The sequence below is a fragment of the Equus przewalskii genome, chromosome 30, assembly GCF_037783145.1.
Source record: "Equus przewalskii isolate Varuska chromosome 30, EquPr2, whole genome shotgun sequence".
In the NCBI taxonomy this organism is placed as follows: Eukaryota; Metazoa; Chordata; class Mammalia; order Perissodactyla; family Equidae; genus Equus; species Equus przewalskii.
The window spans coordinates 10,641,796-10,666,705 of record NC_091860.1 but is presented as its reverse complement, the minus strand read 5'-3'; the positions used below and the strand labels follow the sequence as shown (position 1 = coordinate 10,666,705).

At 41.0% G+C, this 24,910-nt stretch overlaps 1 protein-coding gene across 1 annotated transcript in view; it reads right to left on the bottom strand.

Moving 5' to 3' along the window:
* Nucleotides 1-24,910, bottom strand: part of PRTFDC1 (phosphoribosyl transferase domain containing 1) — an 83,304-nt gene that overhangs the window by 3,331 nt on the left and 55,063 nt on the right. The window contains exons 4-7 of the mRNA XM_070601550.1: nucleotides 15,276-15,341; nucleotides 4,415-4,432; nucleotides 2,914-2,996; nucleotides 2,400-2,446 (exon numbers count right to left, since the gene is read on the bottom strand). Coding sequence (XP_070457651.1) covers nucleotides 2,400-2,446; nucleotides 2,914-2,996; nucleotides 4,415-4,432; nucleotides 15,276-15,341 — 214 coding nt within the window. The remainder of the gene's footprint in view (nucleotides 1-2,399; nucleotides 2,447-2,913; nucleotides 2,997-4,414; nucleotides 4,433-15,275; nucleotides 15,342-24,910) is intronic.

The following is a 24,910-nucleotide window of genomic DNA, read 5'->3' as shown; positions in this document are numbered from 1 at the left end:
CAAATTCTTTCCAGTTTTTTAGAATCTACGTTTTAGTTTTTTTATTTAAAGATTAGCACCTGAGCTAACATCTGTTGTCAATCTTCTTTTTTTCTCCCTCTCTTCTTCTTCTCCCCAACTCCCCCCCCCCCCCAGTACATAGTTGTGGGTCTCTCTGGTTGTGCTATGTGGGACGCTGCCTCAGCATGGCCTGATGAATGGTGCCATGTCCGCATTCAGGATCCAAACGAGCAAAACCCTGGGCTGCTGAAGGAGAGTGTCTGAACTTAACCACTCGGCCATGGGGCCGGCCCCTATGTTAGTTTTTTACGGTATTGCAGATGAGAGATGTACTTGCTTACTTTTATGAAACTATACTTTGGTACAGCCAATGGACATACAGCATGGAGAAAATTATCTCCATGGAGACTGCTTACCACCATTTCGATCCCTATGACCAACGATGCTTTCACATGGAGAAACCAACTGGTTGCTGCTCACAGTATGTACTAGAGGTGTGGGACTTATTTTCTAGGGGATTGCATTATGTGTCACTGTTAAGGAGCCCATTTAATCCCTCCAAACTGCAGGTTCTTGAGAAAAATATTCAAAGAGGAGATGCAAGAACAGAAGAAAAGATGGCGGAGTGTATAAAAGATGTCATTGAGCATATCGGAAAGGGTCAATTATGGGAAAGGAACAAAAAGTTCAAAGCCTCAGAAATCCAGAGAGAAAGAAGAAACAGAGATTCTGAGCCAGCTAAAAGAATCTTAGTAAATGCCAGGAAACCCTGGTTGTAACAATGACAATGATTTTACAGTGAGCAATGCAATCCTTACAAGAGGCGTGGCAAGTCAGCCTGGCAAAGCCTTCAGTGCTGTCATGGTATCAAAGAAGGACGATGGGTCAGTGGGACAGGAGACCAGTCAGGGATCAGAGAGCCTATCTCTAGCTGGTGAGTGGGTGCAGTTCCTACACTCACAGTTGCAATTCTAGATGTTACTTACAGGTGGAATGAAAGAGTAAGAGCAGCAAGTGGAGCAGACTGCTTGGGTTCAATGCTGACTCTACACTTACAGCTAGGTGAACTTGACAAGCTATTTCACCTTGTTGTGTTCGATTTCCTCATCTGCAAAATGGATGTAACAACAGCACCCACCTTAGGGGAATGTTGTGAGGATTAAATGTGTTAATGTCTGTGTAGCTCTTAGAACAGTGTCAGATACCTCGTAATCTCTTACTAGCGTCAGCTGCTATTATTTTATTAATGTTGTTGCTATCAATGACACAAGAAATTTGTAATTAGTTGGATATGTCTGAAGCGAATGTCTTTCAACTACAAAGTTTTATCTATACACCAATCTTACATTAATTATTTCCTTAGAAGACTTCTATTTACAAAGCTTGTCCAACCTTACCTACATCCTGAATATACTCCCCAAGTCAGGAACTGCACACAAACACACTATTGGGTCTATCCGCCCAGAACTGACATTCTCTAGATTGAATACATCCAGCAGAGAATGAAACTTGTTTTTAGAATAAAGAGTCACTGGCACATGACCCATCCATAGCATGCTTCTCTGGCAGTAATGTTTGTTCAGCTTGCTGATGAGAATTGTAGCCAAATTATCCCAGAGACCTTAGAGCAAATGTAAGTTATAAAAATCAAGCTGAAGTCTGCGTATGCAAGGGAAAAAAAATTGCCTCCAGTGTTAGACTAATAAGTAATCAAGCTGCTTGTTCATCCTTTCTGGCATTAGAACTATTCACATTATGAGGAGGAGGCAGGAGAGCGCCCTAGCTGAGGCCAGGCCTCCAGAACACTCGTCTGGAGGCAAGTGTGAAGAAGGGATCTAGAGCTATTTGCTCTGCTAATTCTCCGTGTTGTTGAACTTCTGTTTGGAGGTGGTGGGGAGATGTCTGGGATTTCCCCTTCTGCGTGCTAAAATTCAGGCTTGCTGAAGGTCAGCATTGCGCATTGTCTGGTACCAGTTCCCGGAGATAGTATGAGAGTCCCTCCAAACCTTTACAGGGCCTCTCCATGTCTGATTGGAGGGGACAGTGGCCAAGGCAGGAATCCTGTGCATCGGAGCCAGTCTACTGGGTCGGGTCTCCCTCTACCCTAACATTCTAATAGGTTTCACGAAACCTATTAGCTGAGATCTTCGGAGTTAAGGTGCTATGGAAAACCTAAAAATAAAAATATCCAATGCACCCAACAAAGATGCAAATTAGAAAATTAAAAACCCTCATTGTAAAGGGTCCTATCTTCCCTTGGAAGGCTGGGGAGACCGCAGGGAATTGGTGGGACTATCAAACCTTTATAACTTCTGCTATAAAGGGCACACAGGAATTTCTTAAACACAAAACAACACCATCAGCCAACCAACCAACAAATGAAAAGCGAAAACACTTACAGTCAGGTCTAAAGCCATCACTTCCAGGTGTTCTCTTCACCAACAAACTACCATTAAAAAAAAAAGAGAAAGCTTTAGTGATCCAGATAACATTTCTGTGAACTGCAAATAGAATCAAACATCATTAAAGTATGTATTTAACATATGTATTTTTTTCCCTTGAGCAAATTCATGCTCCTGCTCCTGTAGCACCACATCAGGGATTCTGGATAAAAGGAAGGGAGGGGCGTGCCCTGGCACCTGGGCTCAGCCAGCTGCTCCTGGAAACAGCTAATGGAGGCATCATAAAGAGGGGCTCAGACACACAGCAAAGCATGTCCTCTTCCCTGTCATGTCTCTCCTGCTAGCAGTCAAATGGGCTATGTGTTCAGTGCGGCTAACCCACAACACCCCAGGGCAAAGGGTCACTGGTTTGGAATAGACCCTACTCTTTGGAAGCAGCATCCTATGTTAGCATCCCTCGTGGGCTTGTCCAGAAAGACAGAAACAACGATGATGTGAATGTCCGACTCACCTGGCTACCTTAATCATGTTGGGCTTGTATTTCTCTATGCTGCTGAGCAATGCTTTCATGGTCCTCCCAGTTCCAACAAGATCCTTCACAAAGAGGACAGACAAATTCAACCAAATGCATTTGGGCAGCATAATGGACTTTTCATCCAGACAGATGATTATGTTCTTTATTAATAATGCATCATAATTAGAATTGCCATCAAATTGGAGTCAAAATGGGAGGAGGAGTTGGTTATATTTTTAGACAGGTGCTTCTTTCTGGAAGCTGGGTTTGGGGGAATATATTGGTGAATATTTCCTCCTTGAATCCTTGAGCTGTGTTGAAAGGCTAAATTCGGCCTTTAGAGAGCACGTGGGACTCCTCGCTGAGTACATTTGGACTCATGCACGCACATTCAAGGACTAAATTTGGCCCTGAGGTTATGTAACACAATATGGGACACATGAATTTTCATGGACATGGGATGTACATCTGAATGCACTGAATGGATAAACACCTCCCCCTTGCCCTCCCCACTCAATAGGGGATTCTATGGCTGGGAAGTGAGATGTGTCTGGGCGGCAGCTGGTGACAGCCCGTGAATTCTGAGGGTGCACGGCTGGAGTGAGCTGAGGTTCATCTCTGCTGACGAGCTGCTGCACAATCAGAGGAGAATGGGCCGCAGAAATTTATTGTCCTTGGGACAGAAATCAGCTGTCAGGAGCTGATTTTCAGAACAACAGGTCTGAATTTAGCCTGGGTTGGGCAATTCATTTGGCTAGGGCGTCTACATCATGGGTTATGTCTGAGCCAGAAGAACTGCAGATACACACGGCATACACAGTCAATTGTGTAACAAAAGCTTGAAAACAGCTCTCCTGAATTTTTGCCAGCTGATAAGACAGACGTGCTCCTGAACGAAACATAGCCATTTGCTGTGTTAATCCACTGCAGCCATAGGGTCCTTTCTTCCTTTCTTTTCTTCTTTCTTTGTTTTCTTTCCTTCTTTCTTTCTCTATTTTTCTTTCTTTTAATAGAAAAACTAATTAAATTAAATCATAGCTTTCCTTTAGATTGCATTTTTAAATTAATTGTATTTATGATTTGGATGCTGAAGGTGGAATTGCTCAAAGTCGTTAGGGGTCATCAGCAAGAACACTGAATTAAGGATGAAGAGAGTTCTAACCTTGGTTTTATCATTAAATAAATTTGGTTCCATGTGCAAGTTTCCTCTTCTGTAAAAATGTCGATTCACAAATAAGTATAAGAATCAACTTAGACACGCGTGAAATTAGATATAAAAAAGGATAAGGTACCACACAAGTATTATTGCAAAGCTTTCTTTCTAAGTTATTTCAAGTCAGTGATTCTAGTTGTCTCCTGTTCAGTAAGTTTGGAGACTCATGCACACAGTGGGAATTCAATAAATCCTTGGCCAATTTGATAACAAGTTCTATATTTCAAAAAACTCACTGTTAGATTCTTTCAATTTCCAAATGTGGGTAAGGAAGGGTCAACTTACCTTAACAATGAGGACATTCTGAAATTAAAGAAAACAAACAACCCAATTATTTAGAATATAATGCAAATCTGGCTTACAAGATAAATACACATTTTGCTTATAGTTAGAATTTTGCAATTCACTTAGCTTGTCCTTCCCCATCCATCTAACCCAAATGCTCAGAGGTAATCTAGGTATTATTCCAGATTCATTTTAACAGTCTCTCTGGAATTACTTGGTGCTGCCATGTTGGTATCTATATTCAGGTTAGGAGTAGGCTTATTTTAGACCCTGTTAACTGCCTGAAGAGCTATGCATAGAGCCATCCCACCTCCATAATTCTGACAAGTGCCCCCACGCAGCCTTCTTTGGGATGCAAAGCTTACTGAGAGTTTATCAGAAAAACAAGCCAAAATCAACTGCATCGCTAATGAAGACAGAGCTCTGTAGGAGGATCATGTATTCAGCTGGGACAGCCCTATTCCTGCATAGCCACGAAAATCACTGGGGATTCTGTATTTACTCTCTGATTTTCAACCCTGAGGAAGGGAGTGGGCTAGAGAGAGGGCTGAAAGAGGCCTGGTTTATATTTTTGGTGAAATGCCTATGTCCCTTGCCACGTGCTCTCAAGATTTTCATCCATGTCCCCCCTAAGAACACTGATGATGCTTCATTTTAATTTCTTAGTTGATTGCTGTCTTCTCCACTAGACTATAAATTCCACGAGACTGGGAATCAGGTACGTCTTGCTCACTACTGTTTTCTCAGTCTCCAGCATCAATAACTGCATATAGATGCTCAGTAATTATTTGTTGAATGAAGGAATAATAACTGATTATCCTCATTAATGAGTTAAAATCAAGCACTTAAATGGATTAGTTACATGTCAATACTATCCCACCAATTTAAAATCGGTGTTAAATTAAGACTGTGTTAATATGCCGTTCCAATTAACTAAATAGTGCGAATATTCCCTCAATGTAACAGTGTCTTTCTTTAGATGACCTTTCATTGATCCCTAGGATTCAGATAATACTTTAAAAACTGGATCAAGCCTTACACCTTAGGTATCTTACTTGTCTAACGCAAAAGAGATTCAAGTAATAAAAATGTTAACCAACTAACCAAAAATTCTAAATTTGTACCATATTACTATATGTGCCAAATGCATTTTTAGGCAGAAATATCTTTCTGAAAGTGTTTTTCTCTCATGTATGGTATTTTTATTCATTAAATCCATTTCAAAAAAATCTTAATTTTATCATTAAAATGTAAGATATTATCCATTTGTAAAGTAGGTCATGCTCACAGTATCCTCTCTACCCTGAGAATCACACTGAAAGAGGAGTCTCCCTGGGATTCTGAACACATTTGCTATGATCCTAACCATCAACCCACAGCAGTTAGTTAGGATGTGCATTTTTAGTTTGATCGAGGCTTACCAACCATGCCTATTAACCAACCAGGAGACTTGGAGAAGACTTGGTTAATTTAATTTCCTAGTTTACGATTTCTTTTTGTTTCAATCTTATAATGGAAAACCTTTCTAAACTCTGTTAGTCTGCATGCTTGCCTAATTAAGTAAAGTGCACTGAATGTAATTAAATCTGGTTTTTGAAAGTTCAGGACCTTGCGAAACAAGAGTCATCTTTGAAAAGATTAGCTTCAACTATAAGATATAGTAGTGGCTGAGAAGTGGGACTTGGATGTATACTAATCCAAGGATATCTTGTCAAAATTACCTAAACACATTTTTAAAGTCAAGGTAATGCATACACCTGTTCGAAATCAAATAGAAAAGTCTAAAGATTTACAAATGTCGATGTGTGCCTGTTTAATGTATTTTAAAATACATTATCTTATGTACTTTAAAATAGATTAAAGTTACCATGATATTCTTTATTATGCATAGCCAAAATATTATCACATCTAACAAAAATGACAATAATATCTTAATATATAAAGCCTAGTATGTATATAAATTTTATGCACTGTCCTTAAAATGGCCTGTGTAGTTGGTTTGTCCAATCTAAGACCATGCATTGGCTTTTTAATTCTTTTTAAATTTAGAATAGTCTCTTTTTCTGTTCTTCTATTTCTCAATTTAACAATTTTAGACATCATCTATTTACTATATTCTATAATAGATGAGAATTTCGTTCTTTTACACTACCTCACTTCCTTTCCCCATCCCTCAATGCAGCTACTTTGTTACAACTGTATCTTCTCGTACTGCTTACGTTTTTTCCCACTGAAGAGTCAAGTAGTGTACTACCTTTATATTTCCTTTCAGAGCTCATTTATTCTTTTCTTGGAATTCCTAATTGTTTTTCCTATCATCTTCCAGTCGTTTTTTTTAAACGGCAATAATCATTCTTTTTTTTTTAGCAAGCTCTTCTTTCTTGGAAGGATTATTACAAGGAACACATTGTTTAATTATGGCTTAACTATATTTCTCAGAGGATTTTGGAGGATTAAGGAGGGGGTTGATGACATCCGTAATAGCACAAAGAACTCTCTGAGTTATAAACAGTATTAAAAAAGTAAAATTCAATGGAACAAAATTGAGAGCCCAGAAGTAAACCCACACGTTTATGGACAGCTAATATTCGACAAGGGAGCCAAGAGCATACGATGGAGAAAGGAGAGTCTCTTCAATAAATGGTGTTGGGAAAACTGGACAGCCACATGCAAAAGAATGAAAGTAGACCATTCCCTTACACCATGCACAGAAATCAACTCAAAATGGATTAAAGACTTGAATGTAAGACTCGAAACCATGAGACTTCTAGAAGAAAACATAGCAGTACGCTGTTTGACATTGGTCTGAGCAACATATTTTCAAGTCTCATGTCTGACTGGACAAGGGAAACAAAAGAAAAAATGAACAAATGGGACTACATCAAACTAAAAAGTTTCTGCACAGCAAAGGAAACCATCAACAAAATGAAAAGACAACCTAACAATTGGGAGAAGATATTTGCAAACCATATATCAGATAAGGGGTTAATATCCAAAATATACAAAGAACTCATACAGCTCAACAACAAAAAATACAACAATCCAGTTAGAAAATGGGCAAAAGATCTGAACAGAGATTTCTCCAAAGAAGATATACAGATGGCCAACAGGCATATGAAAAGATGCTCAACATCATTAGCTATCAGGGAAATGCAAATCAAAACTACAATGAGGTATCACCTCACTCCGGTCAGAATGGCCATAATTAACAAGACAGGAAAAAACAAATGTTGGAGAGGGTGTGGAGAGAAGGGAACCCTTGTTCACTGCTGGTGGCAGTGCAAACTGGTGCAGCCACTATGGAAAGCAGTATGGTGTATCCTCAGAAAATTAAGGATAGATCTACCATATGATCCAGCTATTCCACTGCTGGGTATTTAGCCAAAGGACTTGAAAACACAAAGGTATAAAGATACTTGCACTTCTATGTTCATTGCAACATTATACACAATAATCAAGACATAGAAGCAAACTACGTGTCCATTAAGGGAGGAATGGATAAAGAGGATGTGGTATTTATACACGATGGACTACTATTCAGCCATAAGAAATGAGGAAATCCAGCCATTTGTGACAACATGGATGGTCCTTGAGGGTATTATGCTGAGTGAAATAAGTCAGAGGGAGAAAGTCAAATACCATATGATCTCAATCATAACTAGAAGATAAAAACAACAACAACAACAAAAAACACATAGCATTGCAGATTGGACTGGTGGTTACCATTGGGGAAGGGGGGAGGAGGGGAGGGCAAAAGGGATGATTAGGCTCACATGTGAGGGGATGCGCTATAATTAGTGCTTGGGTGGTGAACATGATGTAATGTACACAGAATTAGAAATATGATGTACACCCGAAAAAAAATTAAAAAAAAAATTATATGATGAACTTTAACAAGAATAAATATAACATCCAGTACTTTGCATCAATAAAAAAAATAGTAAAATTATTTAGTGGGCTCATAAATGATGGGCAAGGGAATACTATTATAGAAAAACCATCTGCTATTGAAAGGGAACTATGCAGACACCTAGAGTTCCTTAGTGAGTTAGACAGAGCAGTCATTACATATATATTTATTTTCCTTGACAGAACATCACACTATGTTTTCAAATTCTGTCATTACTGTAACACGCTACTGTCTGGATTTTCAGTGGCCTACCTGTTGTGTGAAAAGCCCACCCCAACATAAGTGGATGCCTTGAGTACCTTTGGAAGCCTGACTCTGCCATGCAAGAGAAGAAGTAGCCCGAGAGTAGAGAGAAAGTGACTAGCCCAACTTTGGAAGTGTTTTCACTAGTGTCTATGAGAATTAATCTCTTTACACTTTAATGTACCAAGATTAACTCCACGAGCTAAGGGACAAAGACCAACTCATCTTTATACAATCAATACACAACATGGAGACCAGTATATGGTAGCTATTCAAGAAATGCCATGGAACAAATCAATAATTCTGACCTCATTTCTTTCACTTCCTTTAATTCACTATACTTTGGATACACCTCCTCCATTTTTTCCTTAACGATGTACAATTCTGTCTTAACCGAGCTATAATTAATGTCTACTGCTTTTAATTTTACACTAAGAAATCTTCTAAAATTCCCATTGTTTGGAGTGGGCAGCCTTGGGAATTTTTTCAGAATGCACTGTGTCTCCTAAACATTTCCAATCTGATAACTCTGATCACTGAATCTGAGATGTTTGCCAGTTACTGTCTTAGTCATCTCATCACACCTCGCTCATTTCCTTCCAGAAAGCCAGTAAAATCTGCAGCCTGGGGGCCGCAGGCAAAGATTCTCTGGGGAATCTCTGGAGTGTGTTCTTTCTTTGCTATTGCATGATCCTGATGGAAGCTAATCACGTTGAGTTCCCTGAAGAAAAAGAAAGGAAGAAACAGAAGAAGAAAAGAAAGAGGGAAAGAATGATAGAAATCTAAACGATGTTCTTAAATAGGTTATTGCTACTTTTAGTCTTTTAAAACACAAAATGATTAGCACACCACAGTCTAATCCTCAGCAGCGGGGTTTTGTGGCTGTGGTCACACCAAGCAGAGGAATGGCAGTGGTGACGATGAGCTGATTGTGGATGCTGAGTGTGAGTGGGAGTGTGAGTATAAACCCCATGGAGAAAGGAATGTAGTTCAGCATTTCCCTTTATGTGATAATTCACAAAATTGACAGAATCCTCAGTCAGTGGGCATTTCCATTATTGTGCTCTGCCTAGGCAGATGCAATAAAAAGGAATGATTTAAACAGTTAAGGCAGCCAAGGAGAAAATTTTGGCAGGTTCCAGCGCTTCGTTCTGGCATTTGATTAGAAACTTATTTGGGGGGGGGAGGCGGGGCATGTCTCCCAAAATCTTGCACTTAACCTGCACATCTGTGTCTTCCCGTTGCCAGATTTGGGCCTGTTTCTGTGCATTTGGTTTTATTCCATCCTTTCAGAGATTTCTCTTGAACATGAATAAAATCTTCTTGCTTTAATGGATACACGCATTTTATGAAGTGCCAGGATTAAATCAACTTTGAAAAAAATCAGCCGGAGAGCACGTTGTGCAGACAGCTTAAACACCCCAAGTAAAATGCTTTTAACATTGTGAGCCGAAGAGGCCATTTCACTTAATCGTCGAGGGCTCCCTTTATTCCACGGCCATGACCTATTTAGAACCATGACTCAGTCAGCCTCCCTGTGAGCTTCCTTCCTTTTGCTTTAAAAAGAAGAAAGAAGGAAAGGAAGAAAGAGAGAAAGAAAAGTCAAAAAAAAAAAAAAAAAAAGGAAAGAAAGAGAAAGGTACATGAGGCTGCATAGTTTCCTTTTTTTAAATATTTTAACTTGCATTTCTTTAGAGGGCTTAAGAAGTTATATAGTACAGTTATAAGGTTTATGATGCACAGAAAAATTATACATGTGAGCTATTTTCTCATGTTTTAAAAAGTTCTTTCATAAACAAATTTGATTAAAAAAGCCCTTTCTAACCCTGCCGCCTTCATTTAATCAGTGAGCTCCGCAGCTTCTCCTTTGAAGAGGCTACTCCTCTTTCACTCCGACTTTGCTGCTGTGGTTCCAGTGCTGGAGCTTGCTTACCCAGCCCCGCCTCCCAACTGGACTCTCTACCTGGAGTCTCCCTTCCTTCTGTTGATTCTCCCCTCCTGTCGGGTTCATTTCCCTAAAACACAGCTTCCTGATGTCACCTTTGCTCCACAACTTCTGTGGCTCCTCTTTGTGTTTCTGAGCAAGTTCAACTCTTTATTGAGACATTCAATGTATTCTACAAACCAAATCCAATTTACATTTCCAGTTTTCAAAATTATGATTTCCCTATTTTCTAGTAATTTCCTTCAGTCATACTGGTCCACTCCTGTCCTCTGGCACTCCTACTTCCTTCCCTTCATCCTCCAATCCACGCTCCTCCTCCCTTTTCTGTGTTTGTCCCAGACTTCCTGGTCCCAAGTAAAACCTCACCCTGTGCTCTCTAAGACAATTACAGTCCTAAGGAATGGTTCCTTCTGTGGATTTCTTTAGCTCAAGGAAAGAGATTTGTGTGGAAAGACCCCTGGAGATTTTCCCTGGGTGTCGAGCATTAAATAAGATAAGATGTGTAAAAGTTCATGGCAGAGAAATAATATAATGATAAATGTAACTTCAGTGTACATTTGTTGATTGAGAAATCGTATGATGACGATATGAGAAGGGAGAAGTCAAGACGATGACCTGCAACAACCCTTACATCCAATGCAGGCATTTACTGTGGCTTCAGACTTTCTTCTACACCATTAAACAGAGGCTCCACTCATTGCTGGGTGCCTTTTCCTTTTAAGTTATTGTCCAGCTGGTGTACATTCTGCATGATGGAAAGATTCTAGAAGAGCCTCCAAAATTTATTTTTAAGCTTCTTTCAAACTCAGTGGAGAGCCTCTCTCTGACAGGCTGGAAAAGAGGTGAGCAGGGCAGGCCATATGAACACCTTTATCTGTTTAAGGAAAAGGAGATTCCAAAAGCGAAGGGAAATTTTTTCACTTCTCCACTTCCATGCATGTAGCATTCCCCAACTCAGTCCCCCCTTGAATCTCTGGTCACACCCAAGCCCTTCTGCTTCTACAGAGAATGTTCTCTCAGTCGACACCTTTCTCATCCAAACCTAAACCAGCTGGTTGATGTGTCCTTTGGTGTGACCAGGTGGGCTTCTATTTACTTTTTCCCTCTGCCACATCTTTCCTTTCCCAAACTTAATTGGAAACTTCTTTCTGATTTCTATCTAAGAGAAAGAGGAGCCTGAACTTGCTCAGTCACCAAATAATATTCTGACATGTCACGGCCGGGCATTGTGCATGATGCTGGAGTGGCGATGGTCAATGAGACAGGCATGGTCTCTGCCCACATCACACTCCCATGTTGGTGGAGGAGACAGGCAAATAAAAAATAAGCCCCCAAGTAAACATTGCAAGTTGTGGAAAGGGCTCCAGCGGAAAACAAGTGTACCGATACAGAGATTAACGGGGAACGGGAGAAGCTTACAGGGGAAGAGCATGTGCTCAACGTAGACAGGGTCAGGGAAGGCCTCCCTTGTACAGGAGACTTTAGGCTGAGGCCTGAAGCATAGGAGGGATATGGATTCCAGGTGGAGGCCACAGCTTGTCCAGGGTCTTGCAGGAAGGAGCTTAGCCCATGTGGTTATAGGACTGTGAAGAGGGGTGAGTGGGGAGGGAGGCGGAACCAGATCACACAAGTCTTACAGGCTGTCGTACGAAGTTTATACTGTAGTCTCAGAGCACTGGAGTGGGGTTGCCAGGTAAAACACAGAACACCCAGTTAAACTTGAATTTCGGATAAATAACAAATAACTTTTTAATCTAAGTATGTCCCAATATTACATGGGATACGCTTATACTAAAAATTTATTCTTTGCTTATTTGAAATTCAAATTTAATTGGGCATCCTATTTTTCATTTTATTTTATGCTAAGTCTGACAACCCTAATTGAGAGGCCGCTGAAAGATCTTCAGTAGGCCAGTGATGTGATCCAATTTGTATTTTAAGGGATCTTTGGTTGCTTGTTGGAGAACGGCTTAGAAAGTAGCAAAAGTTAAGCAAAGGCAGACGTTCAGGGAGGCTGGTTAGGATGTCATAACAGCTCAGAGGTGGGATAGTGGTGGCCTCGCCCTAGAAGACCAGTGCTTCTCAAACTTTAATGTGCATAGGAATCACCTACTGATCTCATAAAAATGAAGACTTAATTCAGTAGATCTAGGGTGGGATCCAAGATACTGCACTTCTAATAATCTCCCAGGTGGTGCTGACTTTGCTAGTTCCTAGACCAAAGGTTGGCAAACTATGGCCCATTGGCCAAATCTGGCCCACTGCCGATTTTTGTAAATAAAGTTTTATTGAAACACAGCCATATCCCCTTGTTTCCATATTATCTGCAGCTGCTTTCATGCTAAGACAGCAGAGTTAAATAGTTGCAACAGAGACTATATGATCCACAAAATCTAAAACATTTACTCCCTGGCTATTACCTAAATGTTTACTAAGCGCTGCCCTAGACCACACTTTGAGTAGCAACGGCGTAGACTTGGGTGATTTCCATAGGGAAGGAGGGAAGGGAGCAGATTCAAGATACATTTGAAAGCACTGGCTCATTAACCATTCCCTTCTGATGCGAGCCTAGCACCCTGAACCGCAGAGTCTTTAAACTTAAGCTGTTGTGACAGTTGAGAACCTGGCTAATCGATGTTGATTCATCTTAGAAATATTTACACAGTGCGTTCTAAGTCCAAGGGGTTCTAGTTGGTGCACGCTTAAACATATATAGAAGAGCATCTATGCACACATGGAGAGTGCAAAGATCCCATGAAATATCACCTGGTAACCTGGAAGGATCATTTGACATGCTAGCAAAAAGGTGAAGCCGATTCCTCGTTGTACTTCCTGCTGGCTGGTTTTCCATCTCCTAACTGAACTTCCATGATCTCTACTTTCTTATGGGGTCTTTATAGTGATTATAGGAGGGGGTACTGAGTCACAGGGCTGTCACCCTTTCTGCTCATTCCACTCCCAGTAAGAAACTACCCTTTCCTCAGCCTCCTCTCTATCTCTTAAAGGAAGGGAATATCCAGTGCTCACCTAAGAGAGAAATCACTTTACAATGAAATAGAAGATGATCTCAGAAGGAAGGAGAGAAGTGATGCGGATCAGGGCTGCCCCAGGGAGAGAAGCCCAAGGTGTCCTGGCCTACATGCCGATCTATATGACCTGGTTCATATCTAAGGTTATATGACTACACAATAACCAGACCCCATCTGCACTGATACCATTTTAGTGACTTTTTACATCATCTTTCCTTTGTCTGGTAAAAATAAGTCATGTACCCGTGCCTTATAAATTTAGCTCTAACCCTCAACACATTGCAGCTCTTCACTGCCCATGGGTCCTGTCCCCATGCTATTCTCTGAATAAAGGAACACTACTACCAGAACTTGAGAGTCCAAGAAATCTTTCTTTGTACTCTTTGGCTCGCCAAGCCCACATCAGAAGGACCACAATTCTATGTGCAAATTTTTTCTTGGCATTCATTTGGGATTCTTGGAGTTGCCACTTTGATAGACTCCACGCTAAAAGCAGAAGGTACAATATTCCTCGCATGTAACAAACCCGGAAGGCAATGTCATACAAGAAAGTACTAAAATAAAATCATTTAAAGAGCACTCCAGGGTCGTTAAAAGTTACGAATTTCTGGAAATTTCTTTGAGTATTTTAGCTTTATAGGATGTTATTTTATGCACGGATGGAGTAACATCAAATGGTGGCCTAGTGATACATTAGGATCAATGAGTTAATTCTAATTCCTATGGAACATAATTAACTAGTAGATTAACACTCGGATGTAATGATGCCGTCTTCAGAGTGGAGGGAAGTGCGCTGTTTTGTAGTTCGAGTCCTGTGGCACTATGGTGTTCCGAATGTTATTATATGTATTTTTATTAAATGGGTCTGCTATTCCGTTTCCCCATCCTGGCATTGCATATCAATAACAACCACAAATATGAGAGATTAAGCTTGTGTAACAGACTGACCCGTTTTACTTAGAAAGCTGAAGTCGTTCAGGGATAATGAATACAAGATACATCTGGAGAGCTGAACAAAATCAAATTCTGTGTTGGTTTCATTCACAGCAACACTTGCATCTCAGGTCACATTTCCACAAAGACCATCTGCTTTATGAAACAACTCTTCCTTCCAATGTATATATTCATGGCAGAATCCAAACAGTTTTTTCACTTTATTAAGCACAGGCAGGTTTGGAATGCCACGTTAAAATTAGAGGTGTTTGTCCCCTAATCTAAAGGGTACATTCTTTTTAATATGAGGGAAAAAAGGCAAAGGGCTGAAAAATGTGCTGTCAAGAAGTCCTTTTTTATTCCCTCCCCAAATTTGGTACATTCAACAAAGCTGTTTAAATGTCTTCCTGAACTGCCTAGGTGCCGAGGCATAGATGACAGACAAAAAGTGGACAAAGAAAAGAAAAAGCTTCCTTTTCAGGAGGTACCTGAATGAGTGAGGAGACAAGAAAGAGAAGCAGGAGAGCCAAGGGGTTTTGTCACGAGACGTTGTCTGAAATAAGATTGGAAGGAAGCTTGGAGACGAAAGATGTGGTCTGCATCATGTCCTGGAAGCATTATAAAAGAAGTGTTTTATAAAGGAGAAATCATTAAAAAGATTCACACATCTATTTGCATGAATTAGCAAACTCCGGAGACTGTCTGAAGTGTATTGCAAAGTGCTGACCTGAAATGAAGGTCACTGATTTCCCCACGACATCAAGACATCAATGTGTGCTGAGCAGAGTTACATTAACAAACCTTTCCAGCCAGTGTTGAAAGATCATCGCCTCCAATTATCTGCATCTTGTCCATGGCCTCGTCATTCTAAAAAAAATGAGGGAGAAAGAAAAAGGAAGACAATATTTTACTGTACAAGAAAACCTTTAAAGCATGTTTTCCCATCTACCCAGCTAGTGGCTAGAGTGCGCCTTACAAATATAGAACAAATAGCTAGTGCAGATTCATGGTTGCCTATGGTTACCAAGAGCCACTCTGCGGCTACCGTGCTGGAGACAAAGCATTCTAATGGCCGAGAGGGAGGGTCCACGTGTAGAGAGGGGATGGAAGGGATGGAGAGAGGACAAAAAAAAATCTAATTTTGGAACAAAAAACTATAGAAGGTGCCTGAACCTCCCCTGAGGCAGAGGGAATTGGAGAAGACGGTCATAGTCCTGGACTTTCCTGGGATGGAGGGGGCTATGGGAGACCCAGGAGTGGCCCAAGCATTTGTCAGCTGTGCCAACAAGCCCTGGTGATAGCAGTGGGGAACAAGTAGATTCTGGTTCCCAAAGAGATTACTCCCTACCAGCAGGGCCTGTCCCTCATCTCATGTCCAGGATAATTCTAATAGGCCACGGGTCAAGAACTATTGCAGTTCAACCTTCAGACATGAACGGTGAAGCCTCAGGAACTTTCCACATTTCTGAGAATATGAAACCCAGAACCACGTTTAGAAGATTTTTCACTCACATCCCATTAGAGGTTATGATCATTCACTTTCACAATGCTTCTGTATGACACATCATTCTGTCCTAATTAAACCTCACACACACACAATATACAAAATATGGAGTGTTACATAGTGACTATCAGAATAGAATAACATGGAAGCAGAACAGGAAACAGCAGGCAAGTTGTTTTCTAGCCTCATTAAGGAAAAGCATTAAAGAAACTGAAGCAGATATCCTCCAGACACTTGACTTCAGGACCAAGCAAGAATCTTGCAATCCCTTCACCCAAACAAAAACCTAAGGGAGAAGATGATAATATAGGCACCACACGTACGGCCTGCTGAACCGGGAACCGTGTTCAGTGACTCCTGTGGACGGCTGTTGCTTTTGCTGGTTCAGCGCTTTCTGGGAGGGAGTGCATTCCAGACAGATCAGGTGGGGTCAGGCCTTACCTATGTAATCCAGCTATGCCTGAAGCTACATCCAGCCTCAGACTTTCCAACTACTCTAGCCAATTCATTCCCTTAGGAATTTTCTTGGGTTGGTTTAAATTGGATTCTGTCACTTGCAGCTGAGAATCTCTATCCAGACATAGAGTTACTCTGTCATAGAATTGGTCATCTGGCTAGAGAAAAAACAGCCAACCAACCAATAATAACCATTTTACCAGTGAAGCACCTTTTGTCTTTTTACCTTACTGCTCTTGGGAAAAAAACGACTTTAAAATGTTTTTACTTCCACTTGGTAAAGCTCTCATTCTTTACTGCAAAGGAATGGAGAAAATGCTCAAAAGGGGCCCAATAAGTTAGATAGAACAAATAATTTCCTTCTTATTGGAACTGATCTCAAAAGGATAAAAATCTAAGAGTATTCAGAATTCATCCATCTTTTGCTGTTTTTGTACAGGCGTATATAACCGTATATTCACAAGCAGTCATGTCAGTAGGTTAAGAACTTGTCAAAAATGTCAAAGGAGAAAATTTTCTTGTCACTTTAGAGGTGCTGAGATAGAGGAGTTAACATAGGGAGAATTTCTGCATATTAGACTCAAATATGTTGTTAATAGCAGCAGGAAAAATAAAATTTCAGTACCTCCAGAGGGCTGAGGTATGCAGAATTGGATGCAATTACTAAACCACAAAGTGTAATGTAACAAATGAGATTTATACTCTGCCAGATGAGAGTAAATGTCACAATAATTCTACTATTATCATCTCCATTCTATTGATTAAAAACCAAAAACAGAATACATCAGAAAGCTAAATAATGTGCTCTAAGTCACACACTCAGTGTCTTGCCAAGTAAGTCTTATTTCAGAAGGCCCTTCTTATCTTAGTCCAAGTTCATAAACATGTCTTTTTTTTTTTTTTCTGCTGCTCCCCAAAGCTCCTGGGTATATAGTTGTATATTCTAGTTGTGATCGCCTCTGGTTGTGCTGTGTAGGACACCACCACAGCATGGCCTGATGAGTGATGCCATGTCTGCACCCCGGATCCAAACCAGTGAAACCCTGGGCTGCCGAAGTGGAGCGCTCAAACGTAACCACTTGGCCACGGGGCTGGCCCCATAAACATGTTTTTAATGTTAGATTTATCCTTGATTCATCTGGAACTTATACCTCCCAAGTGTGTATATAGTCAATGGTCCCAATAGCATTTATTGAATTGTTTATTTTTTTCCCTACTGGTTTGAATTTTTTTTTTTTTTTAAGATTTTATTTTTTTCCTTTTTCTCCCCAAAGCCCCCCGGTACATAGTTGTATATTCTTCGTTGTGGGCCCTTCTAGTTGTGGCATGTGGGATGCTGCCTCAGTGTGGTTTGATGAGCAGTGCCATGTCCGCGCCCAGGATTCGAACCAACGAAACACTGGGCCGCCTGCAGCAGAGCGCGCGAACTTAACCACTCGGCCACGGGGCCAGCCCTCCGGTTTGAATTTTTAATCATATCTTTCGGTCTTATTCATAAGGGTCAACTTCTATATTCTTTTGTTTCATTAACCCAAAATGTCTATTTCAGCTTCCAAGCCATACTGTTAAATTATTATAGCTTTTGAGTATGTTTTAGTATTGGGTAGAGGAAGTCCTACTTTTTTGTTCTTTTTAAAAGTTGTCTCGGCTACTTTTGTACATTTACTCTCCAATCTGGTGGGTTGTTAGGAAGATCAAGTGAATTAATACATACAGAATATTTAGAAGAGAGCCTGGCACATGGTAAGCACTCAGTAAATGCTGGATACGATTAATTTATTTCCTTTCTTCCTTCCTTTCCTCCATCCTTCCTTCCTCACTCCCTCATTTCCTCTCCCAGGAAACAGTCACTCCTCAGTCCTCCCTGGTACACTGGAGTCTGGAGCTCCCTTAGTTTAATGACTCCAGAAAATAAACCTTTGTCTCTTGCTGGAATGGAGAAAGGGACTTAGAGGTGCAACCTCTCCATTCACGTGCTTTCAATCACTTTGCTGCTTTCAGCTCATTCCTGCCCCACTCCACCTTCTAAGAACCCGGTGACTCTAACGCATGAGCCATTCAGAAACGCTGTGGGAGGATTCCTCTCTTCTCGCTCACATTTCCCTCCACAGACCTGTACATTTTCACTTTCCATTTTGTTGAGTCACTGCCCTCCTTAATCAGTTTCATCTCCTAAAAAACACTGACATCTCTTGCCCACTGAGGTCTTCGCCATTCTCTTTGTCCCTGTGGGTTTATACTTTGTTTATTTCTTTACTGTCACTTCACTGAGGTTTCAAGAGGAAATGGAGTTCATTGCATGTATTCATGTTTTTATCCGTGATATTTTTCTAGTGGGTCAAAAACATCCTCACATTCCTAGGATTGCTGGGTTTTTTTTTTTTAAACTTCATTTGTTTTGATTGATAAAATTTTATTTGGGATTATTCATTTCATCTTCTTAAGAAAGATTGATATTTAGTCTAGGAAACCTTGGAACACACACTCTAGAAATTACTAGCTTGGGTGACTTGGTCTCTAGGCACATAAGATCATGACTAAACAGCTCTGCAGGTGTGGTGCTTCCTTACACAGAGAATTTGGACTGCTTAGATAATGTTTAGAAAGAAACATAACTAAGGGAGAATAAATATCCTGAATTCCCATCCTTTCGAGGAACCGGAAGGGGAAAAGTAAAGAAAACAAATAAGCAAAAAAACCACTCTCTAAGGCAGTCATCTCCAAAGTCAGAGCTACTTGCTTCAAAATCTATACACACAAAAGCTTTCTCAATATTCTCAGCCCCCACAGATGCCTTCACTTTTCTTCCCCACGCCCTCTTTGCAGCCTAATCCTTCCTCTCAGCCATGTTCTTGTGCTCAATAAGGTCGTCAATACTATAGCAAATGGATAGACGTGCTAAATAAAAACAAAAACAGTTCATTATAAGTTTTACTGATCAAACTGAAGAGCTTCTAATTAAAATGTTGCAAACTGATAAATTTTTATTTTAATGCCAATATGTGATACCAAGTCAGATAACAAAGACAGGCGAATTGGTTCCAAATACCCAGTTTCCTTTTCAACCAGTGGTTGATGTAGGACGTGACTCTTAACTGGGTGCCTTGGTGCTTTAGCTTCCTGGGGTCAAAGTGGAGGTCACAGTGCAGTGGGAGCTGGTGTGGCTTTTGTGCCTGTCCTTTGCTTCACTTACCTCTGTTATATTGATTGGGTTCAAAGTAAGGCAGTGGGGGCAAAGAAAGTGTGAAAACTATCAAGTTAATGTTTTCTTCCTTGGAAGCTGACTGACTTTCTTTTTGGTTTTGAAGCTGGGTACCTGAGGGTTACTGTAAATATTCAGCCCCAAGACTATTTAAAAGTCCAATAATTTCCTCTTATAAGCACTCGCTTACTCTTAAAAGCAATGACTTTGGGGCCGGCTTGGTGGCGCAGTGGTTAAGTGCGCATGTTCTGCTTCTCGGCAGCCTGGGGTTCGCTGGTTCGGATCCCGGGTGCAGACATGGCACCACTTGGCAAAAGCCATGCTGTGGTAGGTGTCCCACATATAAAGTAGAGGAAGATGGGCATGGATGTTAGCTCAGGGCCAGTCTTCCTCAGCATAAAGAGGAGGATTGGCAGTAGTTAGCTCAGGGCTAATCTTCCTCAAAAAAAAAAAAAAAAAAGCAATGCTTTTTATAATAATAGCCAAAATGCCTTTGATGAATGACTGTTACAATTAATTTCACCTTATTTGAATTGTCTGTGTCCCAATAACACTCTATGCACATGGGTAGTTAACAGACCACATCCAACTGGAATTTTCTGTGAATGTAGCAATTGCCAATGGAATGAAAACTCCTTCAGCACGGCAACCTTATTTTCATCCTAACTGAACCCCCAGTTGCTGGCACATTGTGGCATCCAGTGTTTGTTGAGATGTCTGATGTTGGAGCATCTGAGTACACATTAGCTATATATATTTTGTGTGTGTGTGTGTGAGGAAGATAGGCCCTGAGCTAACATCTGTTGCCAATCTTCCTCTTTTTCTTTTATTCTCCTCAAAGCCCCAGTACATAGTTGTATATCCTAGTCGTAAGTCATTCTAGCTCTTCCATGTGGGACACCATCATAGCATGGCTTCATAAGCAGTGAGTAGGTCCACGCCCAGGATCTGAACCGGCAAACTCCAGGCCACCAAAGCAGAGCACCCGAACTTAACAACTCGGCCATGGGGCCAGCCCTACGTTAGCTATATTTTTAATACTTCTCCCCTACTCACTTCAGATATTAAGTGTTCTCAAACAGCATTTGGTTTCTCTTGCTTTAAATTCTTTCTCTGGCTGTCCAGACTCCTGAAGGAGCTTATTGTCCAATGGGAAACAGAGAAAAAAGTAAAAATTATAAACAAACATATGAGAAAATATCTGTAAAGCTCAACTGAGAGGGACATAAATAAAGCGGACTTGTGTAACGTGGAAGATGGGAGACTGAAAAAATCCAGCCCTTCCTCTGTTATGTCTGAGTGATTCCCGCCAAAACCATATTTCTCTATTCTCATCATTATTATTTTATTATCTCAGTTCCCAATAGGATCCTCAATATTTTAAAAAACTTAAATGCAAAAAACCATGGGAATGGTGAATATTAAAAATATGAAAATATGAATTATTAAGGTATTTTAATTTCAGTAATTCATTCCCTAATTAGTAAAGGATACATTTTTAAAGCCAAACTATCATTTAACTGGGAAAAAAGTATGTATATTTTAGCATGTACAATTTAGCTCATTTGAAAGTATACATACATTTCGCATTTCCTGAATTTGGTGTGTCTAACTTTGCAAACATGATGTGAATTTACTCGAAGACAAAATGGCTTTCTGTTTAATGACAATGATTTATTACTCCATTGTGAGTGGTAATCCACTCCAACCAGTATCCGAGAGGGGTACTGGTTAGGCAAGAGTAATCCCCACCCAACACACAAAGGCTCTTGTCTTTATGGAAAATAAAGGAATGTTGGGTCAGAAGAAGGTGCCACAGTGGTGTGAAGAATCTATAGGCTAGCAGAAATAATGAGGAGCTCCCAAGAAAAATAAAAACGGGAGAGGGGAGAAGAAAATGGACCTTTACTTTAGTTATAAGAGACCCCAGGAAAGCGGAAACAGCTTAAAAACAGATTCAGCAAACTTTGCTTTATATGAACTCTGTCTAAAACCTTGAAGCGGGCCATCCTTCTGTTTTGAGCCTTGGTATGGACTTGTTTTGGTTTAAATTATGTTTTTAAATTATGGAGCAGAAGGACAAACAAGCTGAGCCTCTTGAGACATCTGAACGACCTCAAAAGACATCAGTAAAATCTGTTTTAAACTATGGACCACCATATCCCAGTGGTGACTATTTCTTGAAAGACCATTTTCTCCACACATTTTTTTCCCTAAATAACCCAGGAGAGATTTATAATTAAAACTTAAAAACAATAACCAAATGAAAATTGTCCAGCAGTCATGAAATCTTTAACTAGCTCTCGTGAACCTATTTTAAGATTGCCAGGAGATGAGACAGTGAATATGCAGGGCCAAGGGAGAGAAGTGGCAGCAGATCTCATGCCCAGGAATCTTCTAGAACACATGCTGGTTTTTTTTTTTTTTTTTTTTTGGTGAGGAAGATTGGCCCTGAACTAACATCTGTTGCCAATCTTCCTCTTTTTCTTGAGGAAGATTGTCACTGAGCCAACATCTGCACCAGTCTTCCTCTATCTTGTATGTGGGATGCCGATACAGCATGACTTCGCTAGTGGTGTATAGGGATCCGAACTGGTGAACCATAGGTGACCAGAGCGGAGCACGTGAACTTAACCACTACTCCATACTGCTTTTTGACATTAGAATAGATCTCATGTCTTCATTCATACCCAACTGTACTCTGGGTGCAAAAAGTTCAGCTGTCTTATGTCACTTCTCAGCTCAAAATATTTCTGAAGATGCCCATGCCCGCAAAATACAGCTTGATTTTGTCGTTCCAAGGGGCAAGGTCACCCCGGTAGCCTGGCAAGGGGGCCCCGCATATCACAAATACTGAAACACAAAGACATTTACTTTTTTCTTTTTGGTAAGGAAGTTTTCTGGAAAGTTCTGTAACAGATTGAGCTAATGGGAATTATACAACAGGAATATATGTGCTGAACTGGGCCTTACTCCCCACCCCCTCGCAGGGCCTAGTTTGTGGCCGGGACTGTGGTGGCAGAGAAAAGCACAGCCTTACTTGGGGAAACCTGACAAAGAACGGCTGACATTTTTCAAGTTGGCAACCCTAAAGCACCCAAGCAAGTGTCTCAGAGACTGGACTCCCCAGATAACGGTGTTCTCTCCCGCCTCTCTGCTTGGAAGGTACAGTCTGAGCCGGAAGGAGGCATCTGAGTCAGAAAAGAGAGGCATGAAGGAGAAGAACCTGGCAGCCCCAACCCCCTGAAGAGCTTAACCAGGTCAGTCCCACGTGGGGTTCAGGCAGGCTCCACCACCACCCAGGAGCTGGTCCTGGGCGCAGCTTCTGCCCTGCCCTGCCCAGCAGACACACGGCTCTGCTCAGGCTTGCAGGCTGCAGAGATGAAGACGGCTTCTCTGCTCTCCTGCTCAGGTGATCTGGGTAGAAACGTGAGCCTGGTCATGGACAAAGCTATAAAGTTTCAAAACGTTAACTATTTAGGCACATGGTATATGGATGTGCGTTTGTACCCCTGCCCTGGGCCCCATCAATATTAGGGGCCAGCCTGACCTTGAGAACCATTTATTGAGCATTTACCAAATGCCAGGCACTATGCTAAGCATATACTGTATGATCCTAACTATAGGACATTCTAGAAAAGGCAAAACTATGGAGACAGTAAAAAGATCAGGGGTTCAGAGGTTGAGGGGAGGGAGGGATGATTAGGTGAAGCACAGATCATTTTTAGGGTAGTAAAAATGTTCTATGATCCCATAATGATGGATACATGTTGTTATACATTTGTCCATAGAAGGTACACCACCAAGAATGGATTCTAACGTCAACTATGGACTCTGGGTGATTACGATGTGTCAGTGTAGCTTCATTAACTGTAACACATGTACCCCTCAGGTGCAGGATGTTGATAGTGGGGGAAGCTGTGGGTGTGTGGGGGCAGGCGAGATGGGAGATCTCTGTACTAGCCCCTCAATTTCGCTGTGAATCTAAAACTGCTCAAAATAATAAAGTCCATTTAAAAAAATCCTATGAGGTAATAGGTACTGTTATCACCCCAACTTATGTAACTTTGCTCAGTGACTTTGCCCGAGGTCCCACAGCTGGAATGTGATGGAGCTGAAGCTGGAGCAGAGATTAACCCTCTGTCCTGCTCCATATCATCCACCTAACCAAGACATTCCACAGCTTCTTTCCTGGGTCTGATCAGAATCTCCCTGTCCACGTGGCTTGCCAATATATTCCCTCTGCCCCAGTACTTTATAAAGTGAACATGAATCACCTGTGCAGACTGTGCTCCTGCCTGGGGTGGGGCCTGAGAGACTGCATTTCTCACAAGCTCCCAGGTGATGGGGATGGGCAGGTCCCATAGGCTGCACTCTCAGTCATCAGAGTCCGTATTCTCCCCATGCAACCTGCTGGCTAAGTCCAGCACACACCCTGCACCTTATCATCTTTTATCTTAGTGATGCTCCCTCCACCCAGAATGTCTTTTTGCCACATCTCTGCAGGCCAAAATCATAATTTTCCTCAGATACGCAAATTAAGGTCAACTTCCATTATAAATCATCACCTGATCCCCACCCCCGCCCCCACTGTCAACCAGAATTGATCTCTCCCATCAACGAGCTTCCTTTGCATTTAGCAGCAATTCAGGCTTGAGGGTAGGGACTTTCTCTCACTCATCTTTATAGGTTCCTTAACACTGAGCAGGGCCTTGAATGCGGAAAGTAACATGACGTGGTGACGAACGAGGGGCTCAGATCCTGCCTTGTCGCTTCCTTAAGCTCCCTGACAATGGTGCCCCGTTCAATAAAATGGAGACAATAACACCTACCGGTTTGGATTGTCGTGAGGTTTAAATTAAATGTCATGTGAAATGCTTCTCCTGCTGCAGGTCTCTGATAAATATTTATTGAATTGAATTGGATTTTCCTCTTTTATTCTTCATATAAGGGAAGGGGGTGGGCATGGGAGTGAATTAATGACAGCCAGGCACAGCACCAGCGGTCTTAACTTTTAATTCAAATGATTTTTCCAGTCTATCAAGCTCTACTTCACTTCATTTTGGTTATGTGAGTAACTTCCAGTCATTCATATAACTAAAATTATCAGTATTTACAGAAGAAACCTGGAATATTATTTCCTGGTTCACATTTATATACAAATCACTGATGAAAATTCTAATAGGGCTTAGAAACAATAAGCATTGATGTATCCTTGTATCTTGGTAAACAAAAGTAACGTAACATAATATATTTAATATACATCTATAATGT